This window comes from Protobothrops mucrosquamatus, unplaced genomic scaffold, assembly GCF_001527695.2.
Source record: "Protobothrops mucrosquamatus isolate PMUCROS unplaced genomic scaffold, P.Mucros_1.0 scaffold_279, whole genome shotgun sequence".
Classification (NCBI taxonomy): domain Eukaryota; kingdom Metazoa; phylum Chordata; class Lepidosauria; order Squamata; family Viperidae; genus Protobothrops; species Protobothrops mucrosquamatus.
This window is the reverse complement of record NW_015386355.1, coordinates 328,877-341,972: the sequence shown is the minus strand read 5'-3', so window position 1 is coordinate 341,972 and position 13,096 is coordinate 328,877. Positions and strand designations below refer to the sequence as shown.

At 39.5% G+C, this 13,096-nt stretch overlaps 1 protein-coding gene across 1 annotated transcript in view; it reads left to right on the top strand.

Annotated features, from left to right (window-relative positions):
• The first annotated feature begins 2,824 nt into the window (after window positions 1-2,824).
• Window positions 2,825-13,096, top strand: part of STX7 (syntaxin 7) — a 40,096-nt gene continuing 29,824 nt past the window's right edge. Inside the window, exons 1-2 of the mRNA XM_015831761.1 lie at window positions 2,825-2,859; window positions 11,837-11,977. Of these exons, the coding sequence (XP_015687247.1) occupies window positions 11,893-11,977 (85 nt within the window). The 5' untranslated portion in view covers window positions 2,825-2,859; window positions 11,837-11,892. The remainder of the gene's footprint in view (window positions 2,860-11,836; window positions 11,978-13,096) is intronic.

The following is a 13,096-nucleotide window of genomic DNA, read 5'->3' as shown; positions in this document are numbered from 1 at the left end:
GTTAACAACTGCAGTGATTCACTTAACAACTGTTGCAGGAAAGGTCATAAAATAGGGCAAAAGTCACTTAAGAATTGTCTCCCTTAGCAACAGAAATTTTGTGCTCAATTGTAGTCATAAATCGAAGATTACCAGTATAACATTTCTAAATTCATTAGGAAACAAATCCAAACACAATGACTGAAATCAGCTTATTGATGTTATCGGTCTGCCACCTGGTGGCCAACGTGATAATTGTAACACTGTCTATGTAGCCATCATGAAAATTCAAGAACCAACCTGCTTAACACAGGATCTAAATATCAGTTTGTATCAATGCATTTACCCTACTTACTTAAAAATATTGGCCCGCCAGTATTTTAATTGTAAGAATTTGGATTTAATAATATAAAATTTAATATTTTAAAATTTATAAATAATATATCGATAATATAAAATTTAACAATATAAAAACAAAAACAAAACTATTAAAATAGCTTTCCCAGACTAACCTTCAGATATTTTAGAGTACAAATTCCATCATATTTAGTCTTCAATGTTTTTTTTACCTAAGAATGCAAAAAAACCCCACTAACTGATTTTTGAGAGGGTCGTGATCTCTCAGGCTCAGAGGACCCCAAATGAAGTATATTATCTAGACCAGGGGTAGGCAACCTTGGCTCTTTTATGACTCGTGGACTTCAACTCCCAGAATTCCAGCATGGCTGGCTCAGGAATTCTGGGAGTTGAATTCCACGAGTCATAAAAGAGCCAAGGTTGCCTACCCCTGATCTAGACCTTTTGCAGTCAGGATTCAGGAATAGAATAGAATAATAACTTTATTGTCACTTTGAATGTACACACTAATCGGCATACATTAAAATGAAATTTTGTTGCATACAGCTCTCAAAGGGTCACCACCTCCAATATACACTACATAAATATGACAAAAATAAATAAATACAGAATTATACATATACCCACATTATATGACACAGAGAAACAACACAGTCTAGTTCGGATTATGTAAACATGTGCAGTTGCCTAAGATCACTTTATGAGATGTAAGGACTTGTAAGTTGTTTAAATAAAAAATATTCAAACAGTTGTTTAAATGAATTAAATTAAAATCAACAGTAGCTAACAGAGCACGTACAGCAGGGATGTCAAACTGCCGGCCGGTGGGCCAGTTGCATCATACGGAGGCCACGCCCAGCCCAGCTCCGGCAGTGCCAAAAAAGTCACAATACGTCATGCCACGTCATGTGATGTAGCAAGTTTGACACACGTGACCTACAGCAACAAGGCAATAAAAGATTTGTATAAGAGAAAATATGGAAATAACTTTAAAGAGACTTAGAGATGATTAAAGTTGTAATGGGACACATCTGATTGTGTGGTTGCCCTCCCAGTGGGCTGCAAACAAGTGGAGGATGCTGTCGTGTAGTCAACTTACAACAGTTCATTTAGTGACCGTTCAGAGTTATAACGGCATTGAAAAAAGAGACTTATGACCATTGCAACATCCCCACAGTGATGTGATCAAAATTCAGAGGCTTGGCAACTCAAAATTCAGAGGCTTGGCAAAATTCAGAGGCTTGGCATCATATCTATGATGGTTGCAGGGTCCAGGGGTCATATGATCACCTTTTGCGACCTTCTGACCAGCAAAGTTACTAACTTAACAACAGTGATTCACAACAACTGTGGCGAAAAAGGTCATAAAATGGGGCACAACTCACTGAACTGTCTCCCATAGCAACATACATTTTGGGCTCAATTGTCGTAAATTAAGGACTACCTGTATTCCTGTTTCAGGGACCTACATTCACTGGGGGAACCAGGACATGAGAAAAGGAAGACGGCCCAATGCGGCCCACTAAACATGTTCCAATACATACAGCACAAGATTCGGCGGGCTGACACACACCACACAGCACAGTAAACAATTATTGTTTTATTGAATAAGTCTTAAGTTGAACAATGCCATATTGTTCTGGCATTTAGAGGTGCACAGCGTTTTGTACAGCGGCAGAAAAAAACACTCTGTTCTTTGACAATGTAGAATTATTCACAAGCAAAAAGGGGGGGGGGAAGGAAGGGAAGGCTCAGAAGTCACACACTGTACTGTTTGTATTACCTTCCGCTAGTGTCATGTTTCGTCGTTGTTGTTTTTTAAAGGATCCGGCAGCTAAAAGACACTTGGCGGCAACTTGAATTCCGAGGAGACACTTTTAGTTGCATCCACCGCCTTTTCCCACACATAACCCTAGTCCAGGGGTAGGCAACCTCGGCTCTTTTATGACTCGTGGACTTCAACTCCCAGAATTCCTGAGCCAGCATAGCTGGCTCAGGAATTCTGGGAGTTGAAGTCCACGAGTCATAAAAGAGCCAAGGTTGCCTACCCCTGCCCTAGTCGTTCATTGTTGTAGTTAGGAGCTGATTAGGACAGAATCCCGGACAGCCAGGGGGAAAACACCTGCGCGCGCAAGCGATTTGTACGCGGGGGTGTGTGTGTGTGTGGACTTGTAATCCACGCGGGTTTAATTCTCCCGGCTCAGGTACGGCCGACCGAAAATCTCAAGCTGTGAAGCGTCTTTCGGAGGGGAAGAGAAAAAAAGAAAAGAAAAGAAAAGAAAAGAAAAAGGCGGGGCCTGCATCGCTTCCATCTCCTCCTTTTCCGGGAATGCTGCTGCTGCTGCTGCTGCTGCTGCTGCTGCAGTAACTGGGCTGGGTTGAGGGGAGTGGCCGTCACCGTGTCGGATCAGCTGAGCGCTCGGACGATCCAAGTCCGGAACCGGGACAGCTGGCTTCATCTTCATCTCTCCCCACCCCACCCCACCCCACCCGTCCCAGGGACACGAAGCTGCGGGCTTTGGGGTAAGAGGCGACTAGTGCAGCCGGATTGAGAGGAGGAGGGGGGGGTATCCTGCTTCTGCTGCCCCCACCTCCATTCCCACGCGGGTTGTGTGCGTGGCGTAGCATAGGCGGCCACCGCCCCGGTGCAGAACTACTGCAATCCCGAGGGAAGGATGGTGGGGAGAAGGGAGCAGGAGAGGCGGGGGTGCCCTCTCTTTGGAGGGGGGGGGGAAAGGCAAGATAGGCGAAGACTCCGCTGGGCCCAGTTTTCCAGCTGAACACCGAGGCTGCTTGCGCTGGCCGGTAGTTCCGCATTTCCCCCTACATTGGGGGAGCTCGAGGTTAGTCTGAGCCCGCAGTCCTCCTTCCTCAAGTAGCCCCCGCGCTTTGCATATCCTGCTCCCTCTCCTCCTCCTCCTCCTCCTTGGATACGTTTGGCTCCTGCGCTTTCCTCTCGGGGTTATCCTACCAGCGGGCGAAGTCTCTGCCCGGCCTTCCTCGGTTTTTCCTGCCCTCGATTTCTTCCCGGTGCTGTGGAATTCCGCCTCCCTTCCTGCTTGGACGGGAGAGCCAGTTCTGCCCCCGACGGCTCTGCGCTACCGAGACGTGTTTTGTTTTGTTTTGTTTGCAGCATCCCTGGGAGGCGAGGAGCGAAGGGAATTAATTGCGGGGTGCGGGTGCCTGAGAAGTGTGGGGGCCCATGTGGTTGACCGCCAGGCCAGGGCAAAATCGCCCGTTCCTTTCTGGCTTTTGTCAGCGCCTCGTTTCTCTGGGTGGAGCAGTCATGTGATGGTGATAATGTAGAGAAAATGTGGCTCTTTATGGGTTAAAAGCCTTCGGAGGAAGGGAAAACAGCATTAAGCGTGTGCGAAAACATAAATCCGTGCATGGGTATTACGCGGGAGTCTGCGTTCTTGTAGGTTGCCACTGCTGCTAAAGTCTCTGCTGCTGCTTGCAAACTTATAGAAGTTTGCTATGGAGTACATTGTTGGTATGAAAAGGCCAAAGAAATGGAGAAAATCTAGCTCAATTTATGTGATTTTCCCAGGAGTGGGAAACACTCATGATGGCACATGATCAATGCCACATGATCAATCAACCGTGAAAAGGCCAGCACGCCTCAATTTTAAGTGAACCAGACTCCTCTTAGTTCAATACAGCTACCCTGTCATATGTAGGTAGGGCTTTTGGTTTGTTTAACCCTGGTTAATTGCAGTTGCCTGGGTTCACAAACCATATCACCACATAACATGTTAAATGAACCTTGTTTGGAAAAGTGTGGCTTGGAAGGACAAAGAACTATGCAATTGGAGGATGGTGAAAGAAATGAGATAGATATCTTTTACCCTCCCTGCCATTATTTTTCACATTGATAATTAGTTACTAAGTCAGATAACAGATGCTGATTGCCTTAAAGAGGCAAGACTACTAGTAGGAAACAGAATAATTCTGTTTTAAATTGTTTATATATAGGTATCTCCTCTGAATGTAGAGTACTCACTGGTATTCTTGTATTGTAACTTTAATCTTTCCAAGAATACTATTAATCAGACTATTTGGTTCTTCCTTGGAATTAACTGTTTCCAGTCTGGACTGCAAAGAATCAAGTTTGACATCCTCGTTCTGCCTCTTCTATCCCTACCCAAAACAGGGTGATTGGGAAAGTCTGCAGTGATTCTCTCTTGAGAGTTAATGTGCACACCTGTCAATGGGAAGAAGGTTAGAAAATGAGGGAAGAGGCTGCTGGATGAAAGAGTTCTTAGAGGGGAAAAAAACCCTCTAGTTCACTTATTAATTCACAGATTTAAAATTAATAATTGGAGTTATTTGACATATTGGAACACCAATGCATTTGAACCCAACTGTATTTATGATATGCAAGCCCAGCCCCTATTATAAATTTATAATCATGTGACCCATGATTAACTTAACCCTTGTTGTGTTTTGGGGGGAAAATGCTGTGGTGTTGGAAGCCTTATATTGTTTTAAGAGGAGATTAAACAAAATCATGGTAGAAGGTGGTCAATAGCTCCTAAACTAGCTTGACAAACTTAATAAGCCTTTGTTTTCAGTGTATCTTGTTAGTGTTTGTTTTGCTTTAACAATAAGGCAGAGTGTATAAGCATATGTATAAATATGCCTATATATGTTTGTGTGTGTGTATGTATACATATATATACAGTATATCATAAAAAGGGGACTCCCATTGACTGCTCTGATGATGTCGGCAGTGCTGGCCGACGAAAACTCAGCATTTTTATTAAACAATTTCTAGTTTGATATTATCCTGGTGCTCGTATTTATTTGTTTTTTACTGCATGGCTTTACCCAGGATTTGAATTTTTAACGTAATTAGAGACATATATATATATATATGTGTGTATGTGTGTGTGTGTATTATATATAGTATAATATATATAAATAGTAGTAATGAATGCATCTTAAACCTAGGATCAGAAGTAGTAGGTTTCTCAGTGCTAATTGCTCGAAGGGCTGAACAGCATCCTCCCTGTGTGGGAAATGAATGCTGGATTGACCAGAAGAATTGCTCATAGCTTCCTAAGTAGAAAAACAGGTTAGAAAAGGTGCAGGTAATCATCCTCCATATGATTTTACGCTCTTTTAGTTTGTAGTCTTTTGAGGGCTTTTTGTTTTTGTTTTTTTAATCTGAGTGGAAGAGAAATTTCAGCTCATTTTTGCTGAGATGCTTTTTGAAATTGAAGGAATGTTTGCAAAATATTTAGGTAAGTACTTAAGTATTTTTCAAGATCAAGGCTTAGTCAGTTTGGCATCTCAACTAGTTATTTGAATAAACCCCTATGTTGAAAATGTGTACATTGCTGTTTACACACATCTCGTCAATAGTATAACTAATATTAAATGTTTTTTTAGATTGATAGCAATTCTGATTTGAGTATCACTGAATAATAGTAGGACACCAAGGAAGGTATGTGAATTTCTGCTGATTGTGCAATCAGTCTTGCAGTTTGAAACAATGGCTGTTTTCATTAAATGATATTAAATTATAATGTGGTTAGTTTGAATTTGGCTTGGTGTGAATCCGCCCATACTGGTTTATAATGCATGATTTATAGAGTCATGTGTTATGGGCAAATCAGCCAACTGGAATTTATTTAGCAAAGTGCAAATCAATGAACAATGGCATTACACTATGGTATGTATGATGTCAGCCAAGGAGTAGCATCTACATTTGACTTCAGTTGAGGCCCACAAATGTAGTAGATATCCTCCTCTTGGGCAAGGACCTCTGAAGAGGGTTGGTGATATCATCCAGAGTATCATGGAAAATGTAAGTGCTTACAGGGATATTGGCCTGTAAGATGTCACATTCCTGTCAATCTTCAAAGGGAAACTTCTGTAAGATCTCAACTCCCCCCATTAATGGAAGCTGCCTTTCCATTCTCAGCAAGGCAACCATCCAGTGTATTTGCCAGTTGAGATGAACTTTATAAGCTCTCTTTAAGTTCAGAAAAGGCCTGAATATTGAAACATAAATCTATGACTTTAAAATTTCCCAATATATTTGTAAGATAGTCCATCAGCAAAATATCAGTGACACAGCTTGCCTCCAGAGGTTGTGGGTGTTCCGTCACTGGAGTTTTTAAGAAGAGATTGGACAGCCATTTGTCTGGAATAGTGTGAAGTCTCCTGCTTGAGCAGGGACTAGAAGATCTCCAATGTTCCTCCCAATTCTATTATTCTTAGTTAAAATACCTTAGTTGCTTTCTTTTAACTAAAATAAAATCTGAACCTAATTCCAGCTTTAGGATAGCTAACTATGCAAACAACATATTTCTGATGCTCCTGGTTGTTGTATAATCATTTAGTTGAAGAGTTCTTTGTAATAATTAAGCTAAAATGAATATTTTTAAAGTGCACTTGTTTTACTCAGGTAATTTGCTGAATTGCTCCAGTGATCTTATTAGAGTTTTTTTTCTGAGAATTCTGGAATGTTACATACAGTATTATAGCCTGTTGGAAACACGATTTTATGGATTTAACAACTGCCTACTTTTATTCCAGATTTCCTTTCTTTGATTGTCTTTGTCTTCATTCTGAGAGAATTATTAATCAGATTTGAAAAGATATCGTGTTATGAAAATGCTGAAAACCACCAGGTTGCAAGTGTACATGGTACACCTGAAAAAAACCTTACAATGTAGATATGGGCTGCTTACAGAATGGCTGTGCAACTTGTTTTAGGTGTGCAAAGACTGGATTCATGTCTGACGATCAGAAGTATGTTCCCCCTATACAGAAGAAAATGTAGCAAGAGTAAATGCAAAAGATATGGAGGATTAGTTTGTTAAATGTGTCTGGGAAGACATCTGGTGGAATTATGATGTTATCAAGACCCACACAGCTGATGATCAAAGATCAAAGAAGTGAGAACTATACAGACTTTAGTAAGGAATCCTTATGCTAATTTTGGGATAAATGCAAAAACTTGGAAACTGCAGAAGGAATTTATAAGCTTCATTATATCAAGTCAGAACCTCTTTGGATGATTTGAAATGCTTTGTCCTAGATTTCGTGGCCTCTGTGCTGAATTGTGATTTATAAGTTGAATTGCCAATGGACTAGTTTATATTGGGAGTGGCCTCCCCACAATCTTTCACCGAGTGAAAGGCAGAGAGCAACAGTTGGGAAATAAGGTGTTAGGCACTGAGATATGTATCAACGTGAGAAAGTTTACTCCACATTTGTTGAACTAGAGAAAACATGTAATAAAGTGAATAACTTCAGATTTTGGAAAGTTTTAGATGGAACTGGAGTGAGTTAATGAATTCAAAACAAGACTATATGGAAGTAAAGCAAGTGAAAGACTATATGGAAGTAAAGCAAGTGAAAGACTATATGGAAGTAAAGCAAGTGAAAATAAATGTAGAACTTGAAGATGGTTCAACAGTCAACAGGAAGGAAAGATCATCATGGTTGTTTAATGTATTTATAATAATAATAATAATAATAATAATAATAATAATAATAATAATAATAATAATAATAATAATAATAATAATAATAATAATAATATGAATTAAGTATAAAGGATGTAGTGATTTTAGAAGGGGACTGGGTGTGCATGTGAGTGTGTAATGTTCATGTTTACAATTGGTGCAATATTGTTGGCTAGATCGTGAATAATTTGCAACATATGTTAGCTTGCATGATGCCAAGAAGCATATAGATCTGAAAATGAATTTATCAAGAAGGCAAGGCAGTTTGCTATGACAGGGAAAACTGTATAGCTATGCATAAAATGTATTTTATGATGATTATGATTTATCACTTGTTGCTTGTATGTACACTGAGAGCTTATGCACCAGAGACAAATTCCCTGCATGTCCAATCACACTTGGCCAATAAAGAATATTCTATTTTATTCTAAATGGCAAATTACTAGAGCAGGCCCATGCATTTTGTATATTGGTAGAATGTTTTCTGAATAGGAGAAAAAGGCATGCTTGCTGAGGAATTCTGGGAGTTGAAGTCCACAAGTCATAAAAGAGCCAAGTTTGAAGACCCCTGTTGTAAGACATACAAGTGATCCATCATGGAGGAAATCTACGTGGTCACTTAAGATTCAAAACTGATTTAATGGCATACAATCAAGTGTGTGATCCCTGGTGAGGAATGAATGTCAAAATAAATGCAAATAGGCCTAAGAGAGCATACTTCTGCTTCTTTTGTTAAATGAAAGGAGCAGTGGAGCACGTCAGGAGAAATGTAGAGGTAAATTGAGTGCACTTAAGAACGGAGTAGTAAAACCAGAAGTAGATCAAGAATGAATGGGAGCTGAATGATTGTGGAGTGACCAGTATAGAAGTGGTTTGTTCAAGGAAACTGAATGAATGATTAACTCTCATAACAAATAAAGGGAAGAAGTACCTAGTTGTTGGAGAGGGAGAGGGAGACTGGGAAAGCTGAATTTTTTTTGAGTTCTTGAAAATGATAGAGATGGGAAGTCCAAAGATGGAAAGGAAAAAACCCAGTGCTTTTTTTCTAAAAAAAAAAAAAAAAAGTGCCAGAACTCACACATGTCATACAACCTGGTTCCATCCAAAAAAGGTGCCGGAACTCCGTTCTGGGCGTTCTATGAGAAAAAAAGCCCTGAAAAAACCTATTGTATTAAAATGGTGAATGGATATAGTGGAAACAAGGGTGATCTGCAAAGATAGAAAGGTATAGAGAGGCACAGTGAAGGGTGTTTCTATATACCACATGTTTGCTATATGTATATGTTTTCATTTCTTCACCTTACTATATGTTGCTTATCCCAAAAGGAAATGGGATGATAGGATGGTGGTGGTTGGTTTTATTTCAGGAAAAAATATTTTGTGTTTTTAAAGAAGACCTGCTGATTTTTTGAGATTAATANAAAGGTATAGAGAGGCACAGTGAAGGGTGTTTCTATATACCACATGTTTGCTATATGTATATGTTTTCATTTCTTCACCTTACTATATGTTGCTTATCCCAAAAGGAAATGGGATGATAGGATGGTGGTGGTTGGTTTTATTTCAGGAAAAAATATTTTGTGTTTTTAAAGAAGACCTGCTGATTTTTTGAGATTAATACCTTATACACTAGGACAGGGGTCCTCAAACTTGGCCACTTTAAGACATGCTGGCTGGGGAATTCTTGGAGTTGAAGTCCACAAGTCTTAAAGTGGCCAAGTTTGAGGACCCCTGCACTAGGATGAAGGAAACCTTGATCTAATGAGTTCAATAAGTCTGTGGAAAACTTCTTTTATCTCCATAAGCCAATTCTGCAGAAATTGCTAAAGACTGAAAGCAGAGAAAGAGGAAATACTACCATGTGCAAAGATGGCATTGTAGTAAAAGGAATTGAAAAATAACTTAAAAATAGGTTTGAAAAACGGCAGCTCGTATCTCTATTGTGGCTTCTGCTATGTTTTTTTGAAATTGGGTGGAAGGCTACTTAATTCTGATCATCCGTCTTATGCTTTCTTAGAAGTATCTCAGCTACTTCTTGACATATTTTCATTTTAAAAAAAAACTACATCTGACAAATAGATTTTAGTAAAGCTTTTTACAGTCACCAAACTGGTAAGTTTGCAGAGATAAACCTTCTTGAAATTGGCAAAAACAATTCTCTTCTTTTTTATCCTTCATGATATCTGAACGTTATATAATTCAGTGAACCTGGAAGATAAACAGTTTGGGGAACATTGATGTAGAATACAGAATAACAGAGTTGGGTGGGATCTTGGAAGTTTTCTAGTACAACCCCCTATTCAAGCAGGAGACCTTATATCAGTGGTGGTGAACCTATGGCACACGTGCCAGAGGCAGCACTCAGAGCCCTCTCTGTGGGCACACGCACCATTGCCCCAGCCCCGCTTACCCTGCAGCTCCTCCTTACCAGCAGCCCCCCCAGAGGAGAGTCACCCCCAGGCCTGGCCCGCATGGAGCAGCACAGCCAAGGACATGGCAGCCGGGCAGTGGGGACAAGACTCCACCCTCACGCCCCACTGCGCGCAGATGATGCAGGGCGTGGGCAGAGGGTGTGGCCAGCATGGTGCTGCTGGGCGGTCTGCGGCGGGCGGTAGAGGCATTGGGTGGCCCTGTGGAGCGTGGTGGGGGTGGCAGCGGTTTTTGGGCGCTCGGTCTCTAAAAGGTTCGCCATCACTGCCTTATATCATTCCAGACAAATGGCTATCCAATCTCTTCTTAAAAGTCTCCAGTGATAAGCACCCACAACTTCTGGAGGCACTGCGAGAAAATTTCTTCTTAGTTCTAGATTGGATCTCTTTTTGATAAGTTCAATCTGTATTAGATATGTATTTGTTCAAGTGCATCTTTGTATAGAAATGTGTGGGTCTTCTCTGCATAGACAGTTTTTCAGAGTTGTGTCTTCCTTCCCCATCTAGCTGTCCTTATCTATTAGTGTGATCAGGGCTTTTTTTCTCAGCGAAAAGGTGGCGGAACTCAAACCTGGCCACGCCCCCATCAAACCCTAGGACCGCCCCTTTAGAAAAAAGATGCAAGTAAAATGTGGGAGGGGCTACTTCCGGTTTGGGAGGGGCTATTTCCGGTGCGGCCGGCCCGGAAAAAGGTGCCGGAACGCCGTTCCGCCGCGTTCCGGCAGAANAGTGTGATTCTTTTGGGATTTGCCAAAAGTCTTAATTGTCCTCAATGTCTCATTCTCCTGAACTCTCTCCTTGCTAAGCTTTTATTCCTCCTTAGGGTTACAAATGCCAAAATGAAAGCAAATATTTCAGAAGAAATGGGAAGCCTACCAAAAACAAACCATATAGAATCATGTGAAAAATAACTAAAATGGGAATTTAATATTTCTTTAAAAATGTTACAGCTAGTATTGAACCATATTTTTACATGGGAACCCAACACTAATATTTGGCATTCTGTTTATGCAGATATATATTTGTGTATCTGTTACTGATTTAAAAAATGATTTGGTTGTCCTGATTATAGAAATGTGTATTGTTGGGGATTGATATATGAATATTTTTATCTTAAGTGTTTATATTTTGGCTAATCTGAAAGTGGAGGATGTCCTATTATAGATTTTTATTATAGAAATACCTAGTAATGTGCGTTTTTGAATGAAAATATGATGCATATATGGATTATATGTTTTATTCAAATTAGGAGATTATGACGCATACTGTTGCTGTTATTTGATTGTCTTTATATTTTTAGTTTCGTATCTTTTGTTAAACTAAAACAAGAGTTCATTTTATTATATAATGGTATTGATATTGAAGAGAGTTGGAAGTAACTTATTTATTTTGGTTTTTTTTTAATGTCAAATTTTAAACTCTCCCTGTTGTTCCCATCTGTCATCTTTTCTCTTTTGCTGTAATTTTGTATTTTAACTTTTTTTTTTTCAAATTAAATTCTTTTTTTAGAAAGGACTTAGTTAATGTGGGTTAACTAAGCACAATTCCTCGTTGTGTATAAGTCCTTAAACTGTGTTTCTTTATTTTCAGGTGTTGTTGCTTAGTGGTCCCTGAACTCTATGACTTTAGTGGAATTATAATACACCATGGCGTATAATGCAAACACTGCTGGGGATGCTAACCAGTTGGCCCAACGTATAACATCTAATATACAGAAAATCACACAATGCAGTAAGTTAACTACTCATATTAACAATTTTTTTTGGGCAGAGATGCAAATTTAGAAACTTCATTTAAAAGAGATTTTAAATGTCCACAAGTACCTAGCATGCTCTCATTTTTGTAATTCTTGACTTTATTAGTTGGGCAGCAATATTTTGTGCCTGTTGTGTGGTAAATGTTTGGCACTAGCTATTAATTAAACCTCTTGATAGTCTTATCTAAAGTATATATTCTGAGTGGTGAGAAATTAAGAGTGAATTTACCTTGCCTAATGTTTTTATGCTAAGAAAACTACAGAGGACAAAATTGGCCTGGAAAGATTATTCTCCACTTAGAACTTAAATGCATGCCATTCAATTCCCTCTCTTTATTACCTGTTATTAAACCTTCTGGGGGGGGAATAGAAGCAGAAATTAGTTTTGCTGTTTTAAATGATGGTGAGATGCTAATTCAAGACTGGTATTCACATATAAAAATAGAAAAAGCAAAGCTCTTGTTAAAATAGAATTATTGCAAGAATGTTTATACTTCATATTACTTGGTTAAATGCTTGTGATAAAAGGTATCAATAAAAGATTTATATTTTTGTCCCCCAAAACCTAAAGAAAATTAGCAATGCACAGTTTTATTTGTTGAGTGCATTTGGCTTTTCAACAATTGTATGAATGCATGCCCAGAATTTTACAACAACAGAAAATATATAATTTTTGGACAATGTTATAGCTGTAAAGTTTCATAAGTATGTGAATTAGATTTCTACAGAAATGTGTTGGTGTTTGTGCTAATTGTTGATTCAATTTGCTTTTAAGTACCATAATAGCCCAAGCGTTATTATATTAGGGATGTGCCCAAAACAGTCAGTTTCAATTGCTCTTTCTACCCAGTCTGAAGAAAACCAGATCCAGGCAGAAGTGTATTGTGATGAGTGATAATGTAGAAGAGGTAAGACCACCAATAGCAGCGTGTGGCAATTAGAAGAGGTCAGGAGAAAATGCTCTCCATTTTGGTTTATCTAGACCAAGGGTAGGCAACCTTGGCTCTTTTATGACTCATGGACTTCAACTCCCAGAATTCCTGAGCCAGCTATGCTGAGGGGAAAGGGAGAGGTTTCCAAGCTGAGCCATGCTG